This window comes from Grammomys surdaster, unplaced genomic scaffold (genome assembly GCF_004785775.1).
Source record: "Grammomys surdaster isolate TR1022 unplaced genomic scaffold, NIH_TR_1.0 958, whole genome shotgun sequence".
Classification (NCBI taxonomy): Eukaryota; Metazoa; Chordata; class Mammalia; order Rodentia; family Muridae; genus Grammomys; species Grammomys surdaster.
Genome location: NW_021605377.1, coordinates 4,567,357 through 4,592,696, shown reverse-complemented (window position 1 = coordinate 4,592,696; position 25,340 = coordinate 4,567,357). Strand labels below are relative to the sequence as shown.

Genomic DNA, 25,340 nt, shown 5'->3' with positions numbered 1-25,340 from the left:
ATATAAAATATAATTAATATATAAATTTATAACTATATAATTATATATTTGTTTTAATAATATACATTGTTATATGTATTTAATAACTATAAAACTGTAACTATATAATTTGTTTTCCAATAGCTCATGGCATAGAGAAGAATTCCTGAGAATTTTGTAATTCATTGATTTCATGTAGGTCTTTGCAGTTAGACTAACCTGGGTCTAAAACCCAGGATTGCTACTGACCAACTGTATGACCCTGGATAAACGTGTGGTCAGGTTAAGCCTGGTGTCCTGTTCTGTAAAGTGGAGCTGACAGTGCTTAGCCTGTGATTGCTGTGTAAGTAGCCTTTGCCATTGTCCAGCACAGTGCCTACCCTCGGCAGTCATTCAACACTATCCCATTTCCTTCCTTCCAATTTTGTCCAGATTTTCTGAAGATTTTGATATGGATATACTTTGCTTGGTTACTTAATGTTTATCATCTTTATCAAGTGTAAAATGGTATCTGATTTATTTATCCAAAGAACTTTACTTTCTTTTTAAGAGACACTGTAGAGAGTTTATTAACATTTATTGCTTTCCAAGTTGATTGTGTGTGTGTGCGTGTGTGTGTGTACATGTGTGAGTATATGCATGAGTATGTACATGCATGCATGTGAATGTGTGTGAGTAGTTACATATATTCATATGAATGAGTGTGTATGTGTATACACTGGGAATTGAACCACAAGCAAATATTCGACTACTGACCTAAATCTTCAGGCTTATTATGATTATTTTTTGAGACAAGCTCTCCCCATGAGGCCCAGACTGGCTTTGAACTCATCTTTCTGCTTCTGCCTCCCAGTACTGGAATGAAGGTGAGTGCCACACACCCAGTCTTGACTGACTTCTATTCATCAGTTTGTAATGATTCTTATAGGGAGAGTATAAATGTTAATACGTTACTTAATCTTTTAAAAGAATTACCATAGTATGGTTACTACATTATGCTATGTTGATTTTTTTCTCCATTTCTTTCATCTTCTTACTCCTCTGGTTTTACTTTTTTGGATTAAAAATAAAAAGTTGCCATGCTGCTGGTTCTATTTAAGGTTTGCTTTTCAAAAACAGTTACTTCATGTTGATTCTACAATGGAATCATCTGAACTAGCTTCCAGAATAAAACAGAGACGCATGTGTTGTTCGTACACCATAAAATGAACTTATATGGCTTTGCCAAATTGTCCTTGGAAAGGAAGAGTCCACCAGGGGGTTACTGTCCCAGGAGATTTTTCTGGCACCTGAGAAGCAGTGCCCTGGACATAGGCTCAAGAGTTGAAAACCGAGGTTGTCTCGGGTCCCTAACTGTGTTTTATGGTCATGGTGAGGCATTCTGGATTTCATTAATGTGAAATTTTTACCTTTAAGCAAATGGACAGGAAAGACTTGGTATACAAGAGCAGGAAATGACGTAGTTGACAGAGATCCAAGTGAAGAGAAATATGTAAGCTTTATCATATGAGCAGGCTATGTGAATAGACTCTGAAGATCTGAAAATGGCCACCCACCCAAGGCACATACATTTCTTCTGTGCACTGAGTTCTTTTGGTCTAAGCCAGGAGGAAGAGTGTGGGAGGAAGCTAGGGGGAGTGGGGGGTAAGCTGTTTGGATGACAGACTCTCTGGAGTAGGTAACTGTAACTAAGGAGCCAGATAGGATCTTAGTAAACACTTGGTTTAGGGGTCAGAGCAGAGAGAACAAGTTTATTTTTATTCACTTGCTCCTAAAAGGCTGCTTTTATTCTGGCCCCTCAGGATGAAGGAAGGGTATGCCAACCATCCTAGAGGTTGCTACTTTGGTATTCTATATTGTTTTCTGGCTGCTGCTTTGCTTTCCATATTGAGAATGACTATGCCATAGTTAGAAATGAGTTTCTTGACATTAAAAAAAAGCTATTATAGAGGATCTAACTGGGTGAATCCTAAGAAGAGCTAACTTTGTCCTGCAAGGCATGTGTTCAAACATCTGTTTTAAACATGCTCTATGAAAGTGAGGAAAATGTGTACAGAAGCATCATAGGACGGCTGTCAATAGTCTATGCCTAGTCAACTTTCCACCCACATAACACTCAATAAATCTCTAGTGTTGAAAAGATGGGATTGGGGAAGGAGAAACTCTGGGAGGAACTGGATTCAAGAATTACTTCAGTGCCAGCACAATAATGTACCTACAGTAGTTCAATGCTGAACTGTTCCAAAACAGGCCAATATAGAACAAAAGGAAATGTCCGTGTGGTGGTAAGCTAGGTTTATCATAAATCACACACACAAATGCACACACAACATCTATATCCTTTGAATAAGAAGAGGTTTGGTGACTGGAATTTCCAGATAATTATTCTGAAATGGTTAAACAGAAAATGGACATCTTGGAACTTCTTTCACAGATTTTCTTGGACAAAACCAGGTCCTATGCTAAACATCTTTCTTGGGAGACAAAAACTGCAGGTTTTCTGCAGGAGGTCCAGCTAACTCAGTGAGGAGCTTACATTACAGGTGGTTGTTAGCTCAGACTCTTTCATCCTAAGGTGGAAGTGAAGGTGGCTGGCCCCAGAGCTAGGTCTGATGTAAGCAGTGGTCTTTAGAGCCCAGCAGGGAGCCGGAGAGGTTAGATCAGAATCACCAATGACGCTTGTACAGAAGTATTCCGTTTCTGGATCACTTCCCTATTGGACTTTCACTTCCCTATTGGACTTTCAGAGTCAGGAGATCAGCAGGAGCTGATCCACATCCAGTCTCTGACCACAGAGAGCGGTGCTTGTACCTGGTGATCGGTGAAGGTTTCTAGACAGTGTGCAAAGGATGGAAACCATCTCTCTTACAGCCTATTTGATTTCCTAATGAAAAACATTGGGTCTCTAAGCTCCGTCTTCAGTATCTCCCATCCTTAAATCTGGTAGCTTGAAACCAGCTAAAGTGGGAATATTAAAACCATAGACACTGCAAAATGCTACAGGTTAGGACTCTTCTCCTACTCCACTGAAAGACAGTACCCCACTGGATGTTACATGGGTTAATCTCCCATTTTTAGTGCACCTGCCATAGCCAAACCAACAGGAGTTATAGTCACCTAAGAGTCCAGAGGTTTCAAAGAGGTCTCTTCAAAAGGGACTATGCTCCTTTGGAAGTACAGTATTGCTCAGAGTAGCTCAGTCCATAGAGGAGGGAGAACTCTCCCTTCTTCTCTCCCCTTAGCAACCACTTAGTTTGAGCCTGTTTCTGTTCTTAGCCCTAACTCCAGCTAGGAGACTCACATTTTCCCCTGTGTTTATAGACCTTAAATGCACTGTCCTTGAAAAACACTTCCTTACTTGTGTAAATAAATTCAGTTTCAATGATCTACACTTGTCTTAAATAAACAAACAACATCTTAGGAATCCCCAGAAGTGATTTCTTGGCCTGGAAAAGTGTGGTGGACAGTCAGTCCCACAGTAGACTCTGCTTAAGGTTGAAATGAAGAGGAAGTGAAAACAGATGATTTAATTGCTCACAGGAATTAATATATTGACTGTCAGATTCGGTGCAGGGCCATGTTTATTCAGGTTTGATGGATCAACAAATTAAGTTGGTGGATCAACTATAGTGTGCAAATAAGACCCTGTTGCATTTAGCACACCAGGAGAGCGAGAGGCACAAAAGTGCTCGAACATTAATGGAGCCAACAAATCCTTGGTTATTGGGCAGGAAGCTAGCCAACCTGAGAACTGATTTCCAGGAGTAAATGTCATTCTATTTGCAATGAGGTGACCAGGTGACTCTCCTACTAAATGTATGGGAGCTGCTATAAGCAGCATGTTGCTTCATTTCTTAGATAATCCATCCAAAGCCAAGGACATTCACTGAATTGGAAAGCCGGACAATAGTTTCAGAGGGGAAAAAAAAAGTCCATGAAGAAATACCACAGGGGATTTCCTGAGGAAGTCTTTCTCAAACTTTGCTCATTCTCTCCCCACCCTCTCCCTGAGGCGCGCAGTGAGTGCATCTTCCCTCTCACAACCCAGAGATCACAGTGGTGCGTATAGAAAGCACTTTTGAAAACGTTCAGTGAGCTGGTTCATGCTCAGCCCTTTGGAGAGTGAACAGAGTCCTGTGCACTCCCTGGGTGTCAGCCAGGACTAGTATATCACTGCCACCTCAGTGTCCTGATATGACCTGTTACTGTAAATTTCTCCCCATCAAGTGGGTAAGGCTTTTCTAGGAAGACCCTGGCATCTTACAGACCTGGCAATTACCACAGTGACTGGCAAGGGGGACAATAATGTTTTCAAGCAAAGTATTGTATACAGTCACTATATAAAAGAGCAGTAGTGAACAGCACCAAAGTAAGCACTGAGGAGTCTTGAGGTAAAGAAGACTTCAGTGAGCTCACGTCCTAAACTGAAACCCCTTCTTGTGGTTTCTACTAATATTTCATGGAATTAGTGTCCCACTGAAGCTCAAACACATGAATCTAGATTTCTGTTTTTCTCTCTCAGTAAACTTCTTAAAATGGATTTAAAAATTCTAAGTTTACATGCAGACAAGGATAGATAAAATCTTCGGTTTTATTTGGATGTTGGTTTAAGCAGATAGTCTCGCTAGCTCATTTAAGCAATTTAGCTGTAGAGAGTCCTTGAACAGTTTTAACCTTTATTGGAAAGCAGCTTACAGCCCTCTCAACCTCTACGTCAGATGAAGACTTGTTAAAGTAAAATTTTGACTTTCTCTGGGTTGGAATCCGGGGTTCTGCATTTCTAAGTAGCAACCAGATGATGCCAAGGAGATTAGATCTCGGGACCACACACAGAGGGCAGGCTGTTGTTCTGCCTTGGTAAACTCAGAACAAATATAACAAAATTGTTATTCTGAGTAAAGTCGTGTTGGTTGAGCCACACAAGGAAATACTCTGGATTATTTTCCTTTTAATCAACCAGTTTTCTCTCTCTCTCTCTCTCTCTCTCTCTCTCTCTCTCTCTCTCTCTCTCAAAGATTTATTTTATGTATATGAGTACACTGTCGCTGTTTTCAGAGACACCAGAAGAGGGCATCAAGTCCCATTACAGGTGGTTGTGAGCCACCATGTGGCTACTGGGAATTGAACTCAGGACCTCTGGAAGAGTGGTCAGTGCTCTTAACCACTGAGCTGTCTTTCCAGTCCTCAACCTGTGTTCTTGATACTACATTCCATTAAAGTGAAGCAGAAAGTGATGGAGAGAAGGCATCTAAGTATAGTGATTCTCTATCAGGGTACCTCCCGTGAGTCTGCACATCACAATCACAATAGATTGTGTCATCGGCTTTATCACCAGAGTTCATAGCTACAGAGGACACACAGGGATTCCTTCTCCCTAGAACATTCTGCACTCAGTCAAATATTTAGCCACTTTCCTCATTGTCTTCAAACCTTGGCTCACCTTACCTACCTAGTGACAAGAGCCACGCCTCCTTTCTATCCTCCAATATGGCGCTTTGTCCCTCCGCTTCCCACTCTCCATGCTACCAGCCACAGCTTAGTCTCCCTGCTGTGACAAGGCCAGCACGTATTGCATTCTCCCACATCACATACGTTTATATTTTCTGCTTGTTTCCCCTACGAGAATCCATGCTCCCCCAAAGCAAGGACTTTAGTTTTGTTCCCTGATGCCTCCTAAGCTCCCAGTACATAATAGGTCCTCAATAGATAGTCACTGAATGAATGAATGAATGAATGAATGAATGAATGAGTGAACAAATAATTGAACATATTAGGTACATAAACGAATATCATATCTGAAGTAGATGTTACACACGCTAGAAAAATGTTGCCTGATTTCCTAGAAGAGCTATCTAGGTTATTAGTGACAAATTCTTTTTTCTCCCCTCTTTTATCTGCTGGGTAATGCATTTTGATCTTTGACAATTTGTACTAGTGGTCTGAGGCTATGGGATACTCACATACACACTCTTTAAACACTCCTAGTACAAACGGGGTAGAATTAAACATTTTCCAAATTGAAGTGATTTTGTATATACTTCTTTTAGTCAGCACGTAGAGATAAGAATTCTTTGTTTTAGTCCCCAAGGTACTGTGGACTTCAAAGATATAACAATTTTTAAAAAGAGATTTATTTATTTTTATGTGTATGGGTGTTTTGCCTGCATGTGTATGTACCACATGTGTGTAGTACCCACAGAAGACAGAAGAGGGCATCAGATCCTCTGGAATTGGAGTTACAGATGGTTGTTAGCTACTCTGAGTGGCTAGTCAGTGCTGGGAACCAAACCCAGGACCTCTGAAAGAGCAGCTAGTGCTCTTAACCACTGAGCCATCTCTGCAGCTCCAGATGCAAATATTTTTGACATAAGGCATTTTTTAAATCAAACAGAAACCCTATACATTATTTCCTATTTTCTAGCTTACAAACAGCAGTTACAAATCCAGTTTCCATTTCTTGGTGTTTTACTGTATGTGCTGACTACTCACTATCTCACACAGAAACCTGTTAAAATGAGAGTCTGAATACACACAAGGATCTGGGGCAAATTAGCATGTATAGTATCAGCAAACACTCTGAGGCAAGTCCAGATTTGGTGTTTGATAGACCACGTGAGCTATGTGGTTCCTCCCTCCCCTACTTAAGAGACAAAGCTGGCGACAAGAAACCCATAAAACTTCATGAGATTTCACCATTTCCCAGAAGTTCAAAATATGCATTTTTAAAGAGCAATTTTTTTTCCTTAAAAAAAGAAAGGGGTGGTGTCCCAATGTGTTCATTTCCTATTGTAGTGTTCCCATTCAGTCACTGATTTTAAGCCAGAACCTGAGCCTCTGCCATTGATAGACGAGTGGTTTCTCTGGTCTAATAATTTCTAGTCACGAGGCATGCAGATTCCAAAGTAGTTTAAGTTCTTCATCCCACCAGACGATTCGTTGGCTCCGTATGCCCACATCACATTAGCCCTGAGCAATCCACACAGGAGGCAGACCTTTTAAACAATTCTATTCTCTCTTCGAAGAAACTTCCGGGAGCCATGCCTGCAGAGGGGCAGAACCTAGCCTGTGCATTCAGTGTTTTAAGAAATAGCATCAAATTGTTACGCCCTGAATTCATGATGATAATGGAATAGGTTTGCGCAGGGCCGACTGCAGTGCGTTCGCAATGGCGTGAGAACCCAGGGGTTTTCGGGGGTTCAAGGTCAGCCTAGCCCAAGTGTAAGTGACCATTCTATTTCATCAGCATATTTCTGATTCTTGTGTACTCTTTATCCCCCGCACCCCCATCAGCCTTGCTTTCTAGTGGCGCTAAGGAAAGTTCTTATCAGGAGCAAGATGGTAGAGTCCCCTGATGAATATTGGGCTGTTTTGACTGAACAGATCAAAAATTCTCGGCACGTATCGATAAGAAATTAGCTGATATCTCCGAGTGTATTGTCTGGAGATTTCATAACCGTTCCCCCTCGGGCTAGCAAAGAAAAGGATGGTAAGGTTTGTTTGCGCAAATCGCCTTAGGCACAGTGAATGTTCTTACCTTTGCAAGCATCAGGGGCAGAAAAGGGTCTCCTGAGGTCGCGGTAGAAACCGGGCTTACAGCGCTGACAGTGCTGTCCCTCAGTGTTGTGTTGACAGTTGTCGCAGACACCACCACTGCGATTCCCCGACGCCTCCCAAGCGTTGATGTCGAAGTGACAGGCGTCTGCGTGCCCATTGCACTTGCAGGCTGGCGATAAAACAGCATAAGAGGGACATAAAACACTGCAGCGGGGTCTCTAACGGTCAAGACGGCAGAATAGGATAAAATTGTCGTTAAATTTAAATGTTGTTTATTTATTCAAGAGTGTATAGCACAATAATAAAAACAATACAAAAAAGGGATATATTAGGAACCATCAGCTGGGTGGTGGTAATGGCGGTACGGGAGTGCAGCTGGGGCAGTTGTGGTGGTGGAGGCACAGGCCCTTAATCCCAGTACTCGGGAGGCAGAGGTGGGTGGATCTCTTGAGTTTGAGGCCAGCCTGGTCTACAGAGGGAGTTCCAGAACAGCCAGGACTATACAGAGAAACCCTGTCTCAAAAAACAAAAACCAACCAACCAATCAAACAAACAAACAAAAAAACAAAACAAAACAAATGAAACAAACAAACCAATAACAACTCAAAACCTAAAACCCCCAAACCAAACAAACAATAAACCAAAAGAACTATCTTCTTTCCCTTGATAAAGGTACCTCTTTTATTTTACACTTCTTCTCTAGACTTTCATTTTTCATTATATATTGGTATTTTAAAATGTTCATATATGCACGAAGGTCATTGTGAAGGTGGGTATTATTAACTGGGCAGTCTAGATCACCTGGGAAACTGGCCTCAGCACACCTGTGGAAATATTCATAATGGTAATTGCTGTGGAAGGACCTGTCACTGTCATGGACCACATCATTCCTGAGTCAGGGAGTTTGGACTGCACAAAATGGAGAGAACCATAGAGTACTAGCATGTGGTCTCAGCAGCCTTTGATCTTAGGATTCTCCTGCCTCAGCCTTTTCAAGTAACTGAGGTTACAGGCCTGAGCCATTAGGCCTTGTTTAAGTCATCTTCTCTGAAGTCACATTTCTCAGCTGTTGTCATTTTGACAGACATAAGGAAGTCTGGTACTGAAACATCCATTTATAGAGGAGGCCTTGGTGTTCCTTGTGTAATGAATTCTCAATGCTATCTCTAAGCTTAACAGTCTTTAGCGCCAAGTGACACGTCTCTGTGTCTATGTGTACTTAGGTATGCAGTGGTTTCCATGGAAAGGACCAGAATGGCACTCTAGGAATCTAGGAGAAATTCTTTAGATTCTCTTGATAAGTAATTTACAATAAGAATCCAGACATCCCTGGAAGTCAACTGTATTTGAAAAAGCTAGTGCAATTTTTTTTTATCATTTCCTCAATGTGTCATAATATTTTCCCAGACTCTGTGTCTTTAAAAGGCATAAGGTAATTTGATATTTGTGCTTAGAGGAAACCCTTCATATTTCTTAGAGACAAATTTGTTATGATTCCAGATTGTGTATGGGAAGAGATTTCTCAGAATTGTATTCACGGTATAAACAGCTTGCAGAGCTGCCAACAGGACAGAGTAGGCAGAAACGTGCTGGTAACTTGCATACTTTATGGGATCTAAATGCTCTCCTCGAGACCCTGACGTGATACAAACATGAGCAGACACTAGATTTAGAAGTCTTCATAAAACAGGCTTGGGATGTGAGCGTGTGTGTGTTTCTCAGAACATCTGACCACTTGGGGGATAACACACTGCAGCTGGACCAGCCTCTGAATGTTTTACACTGCAATTAGAGAAATGATTCTCTTTCCCATGTCCTGTCCTCCTGTATCTAATCTCCAAATGCAAATCCAAAATTAGTCTTAGTCAAGCAATCCCATTCTTGACTTCCTGGTTTAATTTCGGGTCTGATCCATCCATGAAAGGAGACCATAATACCATGAGGGAAAGTATCTAATAGGATCCTGAAGACATGAGTCAAGTCTTCATCCCTTTACTAACTCTGGCAAGATACTTAAACTTACTGAGCCTCGGTTTCCTGATTTCTAGAACAGGATTAACATCATTTGCTCTACTGGGTTGTTCTGGGAACTGAATTTAAAGAGTTGTTTTCATGATTATCATCCAGTATCACAGCCACAGGAGTAGTCGGACACTGTAATCCTTAGTTGCCCTTGTGTCCACTCATGTTTGTATCGTGTTATGTTCTCAAGGGGAGCATTTAGGTCCCACAAAGTGTCCAAGCAAATAGACAGCACATTCTTGGCTACTCAGGCCTGTTGGCAGCTCTGCAGACTGTTTCCGATGGTTGGAGTCACGCTGGGCAGTGATACGGGCTATGTTTGTATGTAGCTTCTGTCACCCTCCACTTTATATTGAGTTTCAAGAGATAACAAGGAATTCAAAGATAAGTTTACTCTACAAAGAAGGCTTTGAGGAGTGGATGTTGCGACTTACTTCTGCATTCGTTAGGAGCCCCTGTTCTGCCATCCGCTGCCTCCCAGGGCCGGTCGTTGTACAATGGTGCACAGTGCTGGCAGTGGCTGCCTGCTGTATTGTGCTTACACATACACTTCCCGTGGACCTACAGACAACATTAAGTAAAAGCCGTGAGCAAGGGCAATAGCTCTAAGGAGAAGGAAATTCTCCCTTCACCTTCTTCATACCATTTATCTGTAAGACACTAGTTCACTTTTCGGAAGAAGTTAGCTAGCATGCGGAAAAATTCTTTTAGTCTGTCTTGTGATTAGTTCAAAGGAAGAAACAATACTTTTTCTTCACTATAGGATATATGGGCCCAATGAGAAATTCTGCAATATTGGCTAAGTATTTAAGTTAATTTTAATATCCTTAATTAAAAACATTCTTAGCACAAAGTAATGCATTGTTACCAAAGAAAATTTAGAAACTTGTAATCTTTAAAAATTATTGATATAAAATTTTGAAAAAAATATTTTTAGTGACTTCAAAGCAGTGAAAGACCTTTTCTGCATAATATATTAGGAATATGTAGCTAAGTGGTAGAGTATTACCTAGCATGTGAAAGACCCTTGGGTTCAATCCATAGCACCCTATCCAAAAAAAAAAATAAAATCTATGTACCTTTTAAAATATTCTTGTGTATAATAGAGTCTTTTGTAGCATAAACAGTTTATTTGTGTACTTTCTTATTACAAAGGTTTAAACTATTGATATTTCCAGTGTTACCATGAATAGCTCTCTAGCTAATAATTTGTATAACTCTTTATTTCTCTTAAATATATATCCTAGTAGTATAATTAATCAAAGGACCAAAACATATTGCTTCAACTTTAAATACATTTTGCCATAATTAGTGAGTTTTTCTTTTGTCCCAACAACTGAATTCTTGAGGGTTATTATCTAAAATAGTGTGTTTTGCAGAAAAAAAATGCTTTAGCAAAATTCTTAAGAAAATATTTTTGGCTTTCTTCCATTGATAACATTAAAAAACTCTTTGGATCATCAAGTACCACCTAGGAAGAGTTACCATGGAGCCCAGTAACAAAATATATCTCTGGAAACTGATACAGTGGCCACAGATATGTAACTTTGTGAAGCAACTCTGAATGGGGTTTATAAATATGAATCTGCAAGTTTTTCTTGAAAAACAGTATTTAAAGTAATTCATCATAAAGGTAGTAAATCATGTCCATCAGTCGGTGAACATTTATTGATGATCTAGAGCAGGCAATCACTATGCTACACTGAGTTTGGTACCCTAAGTGTCACCTTTTTATTTATTTATTTTTACTTATGTGTGTATGTGACTGCATGTCACCTGTGTTTACATGCTTTCAGGGCCCAGAACAGGGAATTGGATGTCTACATCTGAAGTTACAGGCTATTGTGGGCTTCCTGACCTGGGTGTTGGGGACTGAACTAGGGTCCTCTGGAAAAGCCAAAGGCTTTTAAGTGAAGAACCATTTCTCCACACATAACATTTCTTTTCTTTAACAAAGGATGAGGAGTTGGCTGTTGCTGGAGAGATGGCTCAGTCAAAACACCCATAAACATTTAAAAAGGGGGGGGTATCTGGATTGTTGGAAAGTTGGCATTGTTGTTAAGAGCATATCCTGCTCTTCAAGAGGACCCACGTTCGATTCCCAGCAACCATAGTAGAGACCTCACAACTGCCTGTAAGTGACTCCAGCTCCAGGGAAATCCAACACCCCTGGACTTTGCAGGCACCTGAAGTCTTGTGTGTGCACAGGTACATGTGAGTGTGCACACAATCATAATTAAAAATAAAAATAATTTTTTATAAAGGACAGGATATGGTGTGATTGGAGCAAAGAGAAATGGCAAGCAAGGCAGTACACACGCAGAAGAAGGGAAACGTTGGAATTCAAAGGTTTAGAATTCATCATAGGTCTGACAGTTGTGGAAGGCATTATGAAGGGCATGAGGCCTGATGGGATGAATTTCTCACAGGCTGAAAAGAGGAAGCTTCCCTGGTTAAGGAAACAAAGAAAACCCAAGATGTCAGGGAATCTGTGGGCAGGTGCAGTCCTTGAGGCTGGGTCTGGAAGGCCACACAGGATTTTCATCATGGATGGAAGATAAGATGATGAGATTTGAAAAGTGACGGGCAGAGAACAGTTCATAAATAAACCAGAGTATGCCTTCAAGAGCTAGACCTGGTCTAGAATGAGCATGACATTCTCCAAACGTCAGCCCAGCGAGTCTGGGGTTTATCCTGCAGATGATGCGGATACATTAAAGATTTTTAAGCAAAGAAATAATTGAGAAGTGTATTAACTACACTCTCTTTTCTTCACGTTGAAGAAAACGTCTTTCTGCTTTCTTCCTCTTGTCTAGTAGTATAGTTTTCTTTCCCTTCCTCTTTTATTGTTTCTTACCCCAGCTTATGTCTCTCAACATCCAGTGACACGACTTGTATTTTAATTTTAAATGGTAATTTTTTTTTGTTCCTCGTTCGTATCCTCTCAAATTCTTTTAGCATCCATTTATCAACGGTTATATGGAGGCGACATTAAATGGTACTGTTAGTTGTCTTTATGGGAACTCAACTATTGCCAAGAGTTCTTATCAAGTTTAACCTTGGAAGGTCCAAAGCCTATACATAAATTCTCCCAACTCATAGGTTATTCTGTCTCACTAACTCTAGGCCTCAGGAGGTCACAGACATTCAGGGGTAACCTCATCAAACATTCACATGTATCTCAGGATCATATCGACAGGTCTGTTTCATCTGGGGCATTCCTTTCTGCCAAGAACTCAGATGGACCTCCCAGGGTCTGAGGATGCTAGGCCAGCAAATTTTTCTGCACATAGAAAAATTCAAGGAGCTGTCATTTTGAGAATTACCCAAAATAGCTGTAAATCATTACCCAGACAGTTCGAGACAAGAAATCCTTCCTCAGCGATACAACTATTGCTGTTCAAGCTTGAAAGATCACCCACTATTCGATGCTCGTGAACAATGTGCTAGGAGAACCAGGTCTTCCTCGGAGGACAAACAGCAGAAAGGAAACTTCAGTAATAAGTTAAACATAACGCCTATTTGGTCCATAAACACGAACTAGGTAAAGAGTAAGGAAATGGAGTTATGCAAGGAAGATTGCATCTGACAGTGGTATCTGTCGTCTAAATGACAAACAGGGAATGCGTATTGACCACAAAGTACAACTTCTAATTACCCAGGAGGTAATCTGAATATTGTTGAGGTTTTACAAACTCCTCTGTTAATGCTAAGAACACTTTTTTTCTTTCAATGACCAAAGGTTTTTTTTGTTTTGTTTTTTGGTTTATTTTTTGTTTTCCTTTTTAAGATAGGGTTTCTCTGTATAGCCCTGGATAGTCTGGAAATTACTCTGTAGACCAGGCTGGCCTCTGACTCCGATATCCACCTACCTCTGCTTCCTGAGTGCTAGGATTGAAGGTGTGCATTATCAGTGCCCTGCCAAAGTTTTTATAATTACATGCAAATCTTTTTTTACCATTAATATTAATCCATTTTCTACTCATTTTTAGCACATTCCTCACAGGAAGGTACATGTGCAAACTTAGAACAAGTCACTGGAGGACTGACTGGACCAGTGTGCTCATTATGAGCTGTGCGGTTTTGCTACGGTAATTGTATATTAAAACCAGATAGATGGCCAGGTGATGGTGGTGGCACATGTCTTTAATTCTAATGCTTGGGGGGGGGGGCCAGAGGCAGGAGGATCTCTGGGAGCTGGAGGCCAGCCTGCACTACAGAGTGAGTTCTAGGATAGCCAAGGCTACACAAAGAAACCCTGTCTCAAAAATCCAGAAAGAGAAAGAAAGAAAGAAAGAAAGAAAGAAAGAAAGAAAGAAAGAAAGGAAGGAAGGAAGGAAGGAAGGAAGGAAGGAAGGAAGGAAGGAAGGAAGGAAGAAAGAAAGAAAAAGGAAAGGAAGGAAGGACCGAAGGAAGGAAGGAAGGAAGGAAGGAAGGAAGGAAGGAAGGAAGGACTGAAGGAAGGAAGGAAGGAAGGAAGGACTGAAGGAAGGAAGGAAGGAAGGAAGGAAGGAAGGAAGGAAGAAGTCCCCAAACCACCCTCCCAAAACAAAACAAAACAGACAAAGAAAAGGAAAACATCTCCTTTTTATATTTAAAGCTGCACACATAAGAATTTCGGTGAGACAAAAAATGAGGCATGATTGAATGCCTTTCAGATCCAGTATCAGAGCACAGACCTAGGATAATAAGGTTTCTTTTTATTGGTTCCTTTTGGCTTTCAGAAGTCATGCATCATGTGATTGAGGACACTGGGCATGCCATGAGGTGGTGGGAACCTGGTCACAGACAGTAGCAAACACATGTGATTGAACAACCACTTATATGTATGTTGATTTGAAAATATAGATTTAAACAAAAGGTTGAATTCATGTTTAATTATGTATATATCTGTGTGTCTATGCATAGGTATGTATACCTGTGAGCTCTGGTGTCTGCAGACTCTAGAAGTGGGCACCACATCCCATGAAACTGGGGTTACAGGCAGTTGTGAACCTCCAAATGAGTGTTGAAAACCAAACCTGGATCCTCTGCTCAAGCGGTATATGCTATTAGGTATTAAACCATCTCTGCAGCTCCAAGACATTATAGAATATTTTAATATTAAATGGAAGACTGTCTTCAATGATCTTTAAAAACCTTTGGCGGCCTTAAAAAAAAAAAAGTAATGTGCTATCAAGGCCTGCTTCTTCATACTCTGGATGTTGTTCAACTGTAGGCAGCCAGACACAATCCTTATGAGCTATCAGAGGATTCTGCTGCCCAATCAATGTCAGAAACTCCTGGTGTGAAACCCAGAAGAGCCATAAGCGTCTTATTTCTTGCCCTATGTAGCACAGATGAAGAAATGAATGAACAGGACGTCTCTGAAGATGGACTCCACTCGTCTGTTGGCTATGACTTACATACAGTAAGTTCTGGTCACTGCTATTTCTCTGTTCTTGTTTTTTCTACCTGCTCCCTTCCCATGGCTCAGGGACAGCTTGAGCCATGTTAGACTCTGGGTGGTTCTAATTATTTCTCCCCGGTAGCCATGCACTTTGTTATCTAGTGATGATATTCTACTTGGACTCTCACCATATCAAGAGGGGCTAATGTTCTGAGGGACTCATGCTAAGGTCTTTGAGAATGTTTGGCATAATTGGCTTCCTACTACCTTCTGAGGAAAAAAATAAACTATAACCACTTTAGAGTCTTTTGTTCAGATTCTATAGAGAACAATAGTGTTAGTCAATGGGAAACATGTTTTATAATTTCATATTAATAAATTCCTTTGGCCGGGCAATGGTGGCACACGCCTTTGGTCTACAGAGTGAGTTCCAGGACAGCCAGAACTACACAGAGAAACCCTGTCTTGAAAACCCCCCAAAAAAAAAATTCCTTAATTTCAAAAGTAAAGCAATTTTCTTGTCCATTATATATATGTGTGTGTGTGTGTGTGTGTGTGTATGTGCACATATATGTATATGTATATATAAGTATATATGTGTGTGTACATATATGTATATATACATATATATACATATACATATATGTACACACACACATATATATATATATATGCATGATTTTTATCATCACCATGCAGCTTTGAGTATGAGTAGAAAATGAATATTGTTTCATACCATCATTAAAACTTTAAATAAAAAAAAGTGTGTGAAAAGAAAAGATTCTATGAGCCAAGAAGCGTGCACCCTTAATAATGGCTGCGGCTCTCTAATGGGCCTCTGCTTAGCTCTAACAAATTACCTAGAGAGAGGAAAGATACTGTGTGGCCTCGTGAGACTAAATGGGAAGAAAAACTGATTAATTTCTGAGGAGATGGCATATCCCTCTTAGGGAAAAGGATTAGCTTCTAAAAGAACGAGCTTCTTATGCATGGAAAGAGATGAATTCTAATAACAGGCTGGCCTGTTGAAGCCTGCTCTTCTTACACGGGGCAAAAACATGCACAGCAATGCTACAGCACAACCTAGGAATAGAAAGCACTGCAAGAAAGCATGTCTTTCCATTAAAAAAAAAAAATGCGCCCTTTCCAGTTAGAGGACTGCATGTTTTAATTCAACAGAAGTCAGAGTTCTGTGGTGAAGAAGGAAGGTCATAATGAATTTGGTGGAAAAGGAGCCTGAAACATTTTGTCCTAATGAACATAAGAGAGGTTGAAGGAGTCCCAATCTGTGGCTAATAACACAGACAGGAAGAAGGAAAGGGAAACAAACAGCTGTGTGGTTTAGTCTTTGGTCTGTACCAGAACACTAGCAACAACAGCTTGTATCAGAAATCATGGGCTGTGCAGATAGGAAAGACAAAAAAAAAAAAAAGAGATTACAAACCCAGGACAAAAGCTGGTTCATATTTAAGACTGTTCTTTCCATCTCTCCTGGACGCTGAGATGTGTCTCACAGAGATTCAGTCTTCCAGCCCTAGTGACGTGTCAGAGTCCAGGAGAGCTCTTAACAAAAATACACCTTAAAGAGTTATTGAAATCTCCATCAGCAGAGATTATAACTCTCTGCTCCTAGTCCTACAAGTGCCGACGGAGTTGCTTGGGGGGAAGAACAGACTTCCTGGAGGAACAGAAAGGAATGTCTTAAGCGGAGAGGAAAGGAGCCAAAGACAGACTTTGCCTACTTCACTAATTTGCCAAGACCAGTCCTTGACTGACATTTGGGAGAAAGCTTGAATGGAGTCGATGCAAATTTCTGAAGGAAGCGCTAAGCGGTTTGTGCTCGGTGTGAGAACCGAATGCTTATCTCTCTCCACTAGAATATAAACGCAGGGAAGAGTGGCTTCAGTTTCTTTGAGTTTCCAGTAACTAAAGTCTAGTTACTGGGTTATCAGAAAATACGCACTATTTTTTCCTTCAGTTGATGTGTGTTGAGCAGAGTACCGAGGACCATAGCCATTTGTTTGAAACTGCTTAGAAGGCTGAAGTTAGCAATTGTGAAGTGGGCATGAGATCCATACAGTTATTTGGGAATTCGGCATGATCAGGGGACTTTCTGTAAAGGCTGTGACGGGTCACACCCCGAGTGTCTCTGAGGGACATACTGCAACATGGGTCTGCCGTGGGACGATGATAAATACCAGCAATAGTAGTGATTATATTGGACGGCTTGTACAAGGTGCCATACGTCATTCTAGGCACCGTATGAATATTAATTAACTTGGTTCACACAAAAACCTTATTAGAAGGCAGGGATAATAGGTACTGCCTAGTTTTCGAACTGATTAAACTGAGACCCAGAAGGCTTAAATAACTTGCCCAAGTGTCAAGGCCTCAAAAGGTGGTACAATGACTTGAATTCTAGCAGTCTGACTGCAGAGCTCCCTGCCTAACCCCTGAACAATTCTGTTTGTAAGACCCAGAGTGGAGATTTTGAGGGATCCACTTGGCCCAAGCCTGTTCAGAGTGATCCCTAAATGATGTTGGTGTTTCCCAAGCTAGTTCGCCCTTCAACAGCACTCGGGAGCTGGTGAGATGGCTCAGAGGATGCTGCCTGCCAAGGCTGTGACCTGAATCTTATCTCTGAAACCCATGTGGTGGAATGAGAGAACCAACTTCTATATGTTGTCCTCTGACCACATTTGTGCTGTTGCATGCGTGTGCCTGTATTTAGGTATGCATATGTGCATGCATGTATTCCACACATGTGAACACAATCACACACATACGCATATGTGTATGTACACATACATGAGCAGAGTATTTCAGGACAGAGTTGTCCTGGATTTGTGGTGAAGCCAGGCAGTTGAAGATAAAGGAATACAGGAAGATTAGCTGTAGTTTCCCATACCTGCTACAAGTTAAGTGTTGAGTAAGTAGGGGTGATGAAGAGCTTAGGAAACTCCTTGGTTGCACACAAAACCTTTCTATCTGTGCACTTAAAACACCAGCTCCACATGCCTTTACATGAGTTTGAAGCCGGCTTGATCTATAGAGCTAATTCTAGGACAGCCAAGACTACAAAGAAACCCTGTCTTGAAAAATCAAACCAAAACCATGGAGTCCTGTGAAGGGAATTTCTAGGCTACTGAAAATGTTAAGAAGTTTCCAGAGATCCAGTCAGGCAATGTTTAATATAGATGTCCATCACTGGTCACTATGCTGAGGGTGACTGTTGAGGATCTGGCCCTCCGTGAGTCATTTATGTCATCCCTGTTGGTTCAGGGAATACTGCGGAAGATGAGGTGGAAAGAACAAGTACGAGCTGGAGTTCAGGAAGGAGCCCTGTAAGACACTGTGCACTGGACACGACATGGCGGTTGCACCCACAGACTTACCCCAGCAGTGACCATTTGCATAGGACCTGCATGAGACTGGACCAACATTCCAGCATGGGTGGAGAAGGGGCACATAAGACCCCACCTGTCCCAAAGGAGCCCGCAGACAGTTAAATGTTGCAAGGGGGGAAGAAAATCAGTGATGCAGCCACTGGACGTTGCCCTCATTTGACTAAATGTCAACCAACTTGATAGAAAGCAATGAGTTACAGAAAACAGTAAGTGAAAAACTACAACCTCCCTAGCTCTCAAGGCAGCGGATCTCGGAGTTCGAGATCAGCTTGGTGTACAAAGTGAGTTCCAGGACAGCCAAGGCTACACAGAGAAACCTGTCTCAAACAAACAAACAAACAAACAAACAAACAAACACCCCCCCCAAAAAAACCCACACCAAACAACAAAAACGAAACAAAAAAAAACACCCAAAAGGCAAAAAATTATTTATCTATCTGCTTATTCACTTACATGTGTTTGACTGTTGTACCTGCATATATGTCTACATACCACACACACACAGTGCATTGTGGCCAGAAGAATGTGTTGAATCCGGGATGGTTATGAGTCTCCTATGTGGATGCTAGGGATGGAACTTGGGTCCTCTGGAAGAGCAGACACTGCTCTCAACAGCCGAGTTATCTCTCCAGCCCAAACATGTTCAGTTTTTTAAAAGCCAAAATGAAAGGAGTTAATTAATCTCATTGTTTCAAAAAAATATAGCATTGATTCGATACTATGGGGTTTTTGTTTATTTTATTAGTTTTATAAATGAATAGAGCAGTTTACATGTCAGGCTCTTATATAACATGTTTCTCTGCTTTGTAGAGAAAAGAATAACTTTCTGGAAGAAAGTAAGTCTTTCCTTTCTGAGGCCAGGGATTAGTAATACTTTTATTTGTAGCTCTGGACTGCAGGTCCCAAACAGCCTGCATTTGGGAAAACTCACTCCCTGAAGGATGTTTCTTTGCCTCATTCTCTATATAATTAGCCAGATTCCTTCTGCTGGAAAAAAGTTGTGAAGAAAAACTCTTATATGGGGGAGGGGAAACCCCATTTGCTAAGTATCCTATCTAGGGAAGCCTGCTGAGTTGATTCTGAGTTTTATTATTATTTAGTTGTTTCATATCTGTAAGTTGTAGAAAACCTGTAATTCAAATGTTTCTTACCCACAGAACCACGAGTCAGTGGTGTTAGGGAATGAACTGTGTTGAAAGAAGGCAAGCAATTATTTCAACTTACTATGTAGCCCAGGCTTGCCTCTATCTCAAAGCAAGCCTCCTGACCTAGCCTGTAAGCTGCTGAGATGATAGGTCTCAGCCACTGTGCCCTGCTCACTTTAGCATTCTGTATTTCTGTATTTGCCTAAATATGTATATTTTTTAACTTTCATTTGAATTGTTATAATATCTTACTGGTTCTGACAAATTTCCATTTTATGTCTGTAAAGTAATTGTTTTGTGGCTCTAGGGTTTGAAGACAGGGTCTGGCCACTGCCAGGCTAATGCTAGATTCCAGTCTCAGGTTGTGTCTGTCAGTCAGTCAGTCAGTCAGTCAGTCTGTCTGTCTGTCTGCTTGCCTATCTCTTACTCTGTCTCTCTCTCCTTCCATCTCTCCCTCTCTACCTTCCCTTCTACCTTCTCTCCTGCCCCACTCCTTCTTTCTTTCCTCTTTTTTTCTCAAGGATCCTTGAAGTCAGACATGGTGGCTTGTACCTGTAGTCTCAGCTACTTGGAGGCTGAGGCAGGAGGACTGAATCAATAAAACTATTCAAAAACAGTCTAGGACGTATTATGAGATTTTATCTCTTAAGAATAAGAATAACAGAATGGCTGAGCGTGTTATGTACAACCTGAAACTCCAGCATTCTGGGAGGTTGAGGTGTGGGGACCACAAGTTCCAGATCAGCTGACTGTGTAGAAAGCTCTGGGCATGCCAGGGCTATATAGTATAGACCTAGTCTAAAAAAATAAATAAATTACGAAAGAAAAAAAACTTAAGAATTTACTTCTAAAGATAGAATTTCAACATGTTTTATAAAGATAAATGAGTTTTCAATGTCTTATATTTTATAAAAATAAGTCCATTAGCTTCTTCATTTTAGTATTTCCAGGCACCTGATTTTCCCTCTTGCCATAAAAATGCAAATAAAAACACTGAACTAAAAATTGCAATGCCTGCCGGGCAGTGGTGGCATACTGAGTTCTAGGCCAGCCTGGTCTACAGAGTGTGTTCCAGGATAGCCAGGGCTATAAAGAAAAACCCCTGTCTCGAAAAACAAACAAACAAACAAACAAACAAACAAAAAATTGCAATGCCTAGAAGGCTTGTGAAAAGGATCTTTAGATAAGACCACATTACTGCCGATTTAGGAGGGGTACCCCCTCATTACTTCTTTCATTGCCGAGAACTGTTTATTATTTTTTGATTCCAGTGACTTAAAAAAATAGTTTTTGAGTACTAAGTTAAAAATTATTCTGTCTACAGGTAAGCTGTTTGACTAAGTCATACCAGTGAATTGGGCAAGTGTGTACACATCCATCATCTGGCTTCAGATCTGCATGCAGGCAATGGTGAAAGAGTATCACCTGTCCTTCCTGTATCCGCACTTGTTTCAATGTATCTGAAGCCTCCTTGCTTCCAGATATGAAGTTGGCCCCATACCAGCGGTTCTCAACCTTCTAATGCTGCAACCTTTTAATATTCCTCATGTTGTTGTGTCCCGCCCCCCAACCAAACAATTATTTTTTGTGGAGACTTCATAACTGTGATTGTGCTACTGCCTTGAATAGTGCTGTAAATATTTTTGGAGATAGAGGTTTGCCAAAGGGGCCATGACCCAGAGAACCAAAGCTCCATACCGTCCCAAACACCCTCGATTTCTTCAACTGCAAATTTAGAACAAAGGATGATTTTTAAAAAGTGGATAGATATTGCTACATTGTTACTACACTCTCCTATAGGGCTGTGTAAGAAAGCCCCTTGGCAGACAGCTAATTGTGCAAGCCTTTCAAGTCAAACTCTTGCCTGGACACCAAGCTCACTCAGCTCCAAGAACAGCTGCTAGTGGCCACTCCATTCCCTCTGTATGCTTGCCTAGATCTGTTAGGTGTTTTCATTTGATGTCACACTTAACTGTTTATATTTTTCACAGCAAATCTGTGACAGCTCATGAGACAGACTCCCCAAGAGCCCCCCCCCCCAAATGCCAGGAGTGCCATCTCAGAACAGCGACGCCATCAACAAGATTTTTTTTAAATCCTTCCCATAAATACTTAAAGTAGCTGTTTATGATGTAATCGCTTTAAGGAAAGAAAAGGAAGATCTCAATTTCAGTTTCCTAATACTCATTTAACTTTCACAATCTCAGGAGAGAGTAGCTACAGAGGAATTAACAACATGCCTTGTCCCGTGTGCTGCTGAGTCTCCCCCGGGTTGGGCAAGATCTCAGAGCGAGCGAAAATGAATAGAACTCATTTTGTAAGCTCGGTTTTCTGTGTGAGGCTCGGTTTGACATAAGCCTGAAGGAAGGTTTTGTAGAGTCTTGCTCAATGTCTTTTAGGATTTAGATGAGCTTTTATAATGAGTTGGGGCCAGGTAAATTGTATGAGAACGTGGTGGGTTATCAAGGACTTCGCACTCAGTGATGCTTGTTCAATGTGCTTGCGTAGCTTTTGCTTGTTTTAAAGGAGAACTCTTTGCTATAGACTACTTTGCATTCACTCGTCGCCCCTCCCCCCTTCTTAATTCAATCTCCTTCACATTAACCACTGTTTTCCTTCCTTCTTGACAGCTCTGTCTGTCTGTCACTCAGTACTCTATACGGTTCAGAGGGTGTTACAAAAGTTGACTTGTTTAAGATAAATGAGCCTCCGATCGTAGCTCAAGAAGCTAGTTGCTAGGGCATGTTTTCTTCCATAGTTTCTGTTGTTGAATTAATTCAGAGGCTTCTCTCCATACTAGAAAATGGCCTGTTTCTGAATTTCCTGAAAGACAATCTGCATTTTAAAGCATGCGTATATGAAAGATTAAAGTAGAAGCAATTTGCTTATTTCGTTTGCTTAGGGGCTCTGACAGAGCAATAATAATAATAATAATAATAATAATAAAATAATCTGTGATCATCTGAAGGTAACCAGAAACAGCAGCCACAGGTTGCAAAAGCACCAGTTCTCTTTACAGAAACTGCTGTAAAGAAACAGAAACAGCCAATTTCAAGATCAAAACTAGCAAAGAAATACATTCAGTGTGCAAAAGCCCTTGAACATCCGTACTTGCCTTTTGGGTTTGTTTGAGGGTGACTTGTAACAGCCCTGATCTCTTTTTGGGAAACATTCCCAAAGAAGTTGCCATTTTTATCTTTTTAGGGTACAACACAGTAGTTTGTCAGTTTAGTCGAGACATTGTACACTAACTTGAGTGCACCATGTTCTTTATAAAGAACATGGTAAAGTGGGCACACCCCATTTTCCTTAGCCTTAGCACTTGGCAACTGCCGATTAATTGTACATTTCATATAGAAAAGAAAAATCTATACCATGGGCTTTTGTGTCTGGCTTCTTGTGCTTAGTTTAATGATTACAGGATCTAGCTTGGTTGAAACATGTATTAGAACTTCATTCCTTTTAATGGCTGGATAATATTCCATTTCACGGATACGCTGTATTTTGTGTATGTGTTCATCAGTTGATGAATATTGGGGTCATAGCAACTCTTTTCTAACTAACAGTGCTGCATTGAACATTCGTGTTCACGATATTATGAGAAGGTTTTATATTGTCAATCCATGTGAGTGTCTAGGGAAGAGTAGAATTTCCGGATCATACCATAACTCGTCTTCAACTGTCTGAGGGCAAGTGGAACTGTTTTCCTCAGCAGCCATGAAATGTTGTCATTTTGTATTTCCCCAGGACTGCGTGGACGCCAGGTCCTCCCCCACACCTGTGCCTGTTTAGTCTTTCAGTGACAGCTGTGTAGTGGACGGGAAGTGGTTGTTTCGATTTGCATTCATCTAAATGACTAAAGATACTGAGAATCTCTCCAGTATCTCCAGCTGACCCTTTGTGCGTTTTCTTTAGAGGAATGTCTGTTCAGATGTTTTGCTCCTCTAAGAACTAGCTTGGTCTTCTGTTGTTGAGCTGTGAGAATTCTTTATATATGGTATGGATACTAGAACCTTATAGAGAGATGACTTGAAAGGATCTTCCCGCTGTTCTGTGTAGACCATCTTTTTCACTCTCTCGACAGTGTTGTTTTTGTACAGTGGTTTTTTATTTTGATGAAGTCAAATATATTTATTTTTCTTTTGTTTTAATCTTTTGAGACATGTTCTCTCTATGTTGCCTTGTTCGTCCTGGAACTTGCTATGTAGTCTGGGCTAGCCTTGAATTCACAAAAATCCATCTGCCTCAGGCTTCTGAGTCCTGGGATTAAAGGCGTTCACCACTATCCCTGGCTTGCTGGCTTATTTTATTGACTGACTGTTTGATTGTTATTTGTGCTTTTGAGTGTCACAACTCACAAAGCATCCCCTAATGTAAAGTCACAGCTAACTCGTGTTTCCTTCTAGGAGCTTAGGATGCTAGCCCTGAGTTTAGGCATGCTGGTCCATTTGAGTTACCTTTTACACATGGTGCATGGTAGAGGTCCAAATATATTTTTGTGACTACCTGACCACTTCTTGAAAAGACTGTTCTTTGTTACTGAATAGTATTTTGTTGTTGTTATATTGTTTTATTTTGTTTTTGTTTTCTGAGACAGAGTCTTAGGCTCTCTCCAACTGGAACTCTAGGCCACTGAGCCTGGGCATGAGTTCCAGATCTACCAATCTGAGTGCCTGCTATCTCTGATTCTGTACTAATTGCCTAGGCTGGAGTTTCTAGCACAAAGTTAAAGAGGCATTGAGAACAGTCACACTTGTCAGCTCCTGATAGTGGAGGGAAGGGATAGCCCTGGTTTTCACCACTATGTCAGCTGTCTAGTGTAGACAACCTTCACTGAGCTCAGGGTGGCCTCTCCATTTCTAGTTTAGTGCGTGCTTTTCCTCCGTACAGATGAGATGATGTTGGATTTCTGTCAAATGATCTTCCCACACCTATTGAGAAGATCAGATAGGTCTTGCCTTTTGTTTATGATTATGACATACTATGTTGGTTGATTTTCCAATGTTAAACTAACCCTGAGTTTCAAATTGTAGAGTCATTCTAGATCTGAGTTAGAATAAACCTGCATAGACAAGAACATACTATTCTCTTTTTTCCTTAATAAAAAAAAGTATAACTTTTTTCTAATAGGTTCAAATTTTTCTAATAGTGGAAAGTCTAGGCAAAAAATATTTAAAGGCTTATCTTAATTAGAAACACAAATTTCTATAGTATGAACTGCTAAGGAATAGGAAAGAGAATTTTAAAATTATCTAGTACAATAAATTAAGTACAAAACCAGTATTATATGTTATATTGAGGATAGATGTACTTTAGACAATTTATGGCTTCATATTAACAAGTTATTCTGTTTTTAAAAGAAGTTCTACAATTCCCAGGGGACAGAGAAATGGCCTGAGGTTGGAGAGTGCCTGCTATTCTTTTTGGGGAGCTGGAACTGGGTCCCTATTGTGCACATCAAGCAGTTTACAAAGGCCTGAAACTTGGGCTTGAGAGGGCCCAACGTTCTCTCCTGGCCTCTGTGGGAAACCCCCTTCTACCATGTGCGTACACACACATGTTATAGGGCAGAAAAAGTAAACAAGGTTAGAACGGAGTGCTATAATTTAAAATCCATTAAATAAAAATAAATCCTTTTTGTTGATTTTGATAAACCAAGAAAATCACATTGAAAATGTTCCAAGAAGTTTTAATCCAGCTCTACCCTGAAAAATAGTTTAAGACCAAGAATGGCACCCGATCAAAGTGTGTTAGGGGGATATATGGAACCGTCACAATGACCATTATTTTGTTCAATTGATATATTCACACAACAACAAAAGAGCAAGAGAAGAAAAAACAATG

At 40.6% G+C, this 25,340-nt stretch overlaps 1 protein-coding gene across 1 annotated transcript in view; it reads right to left on the bottom strand.

The window, feature by feature from the left end:
- The window catches only part of Ntn4 (netrin 4), a 112,037-nt gene that overhangs the window by 27,145 nt on the left and 59,552 nt on the right, over positions 1 to 25,340 (bottom strand). The window contains exons 4-5 of the mRNA XM_028783049.1: positions 9,990 to 10,116; positions 7,514 to 7,702 (exon numbers count right to left, since the gene is read on the bottom strand). Of these exons, the coding sequence (XP_028638882.1) occupies positions 7,514 to 7,702; positions 9,990 to 10,116 (316 nt within the window). The remainder of the gene's footprint in view (positions 1 to 7,513; positions 7,703 to 9,989; positions 10,117 to 25,340) is intronic.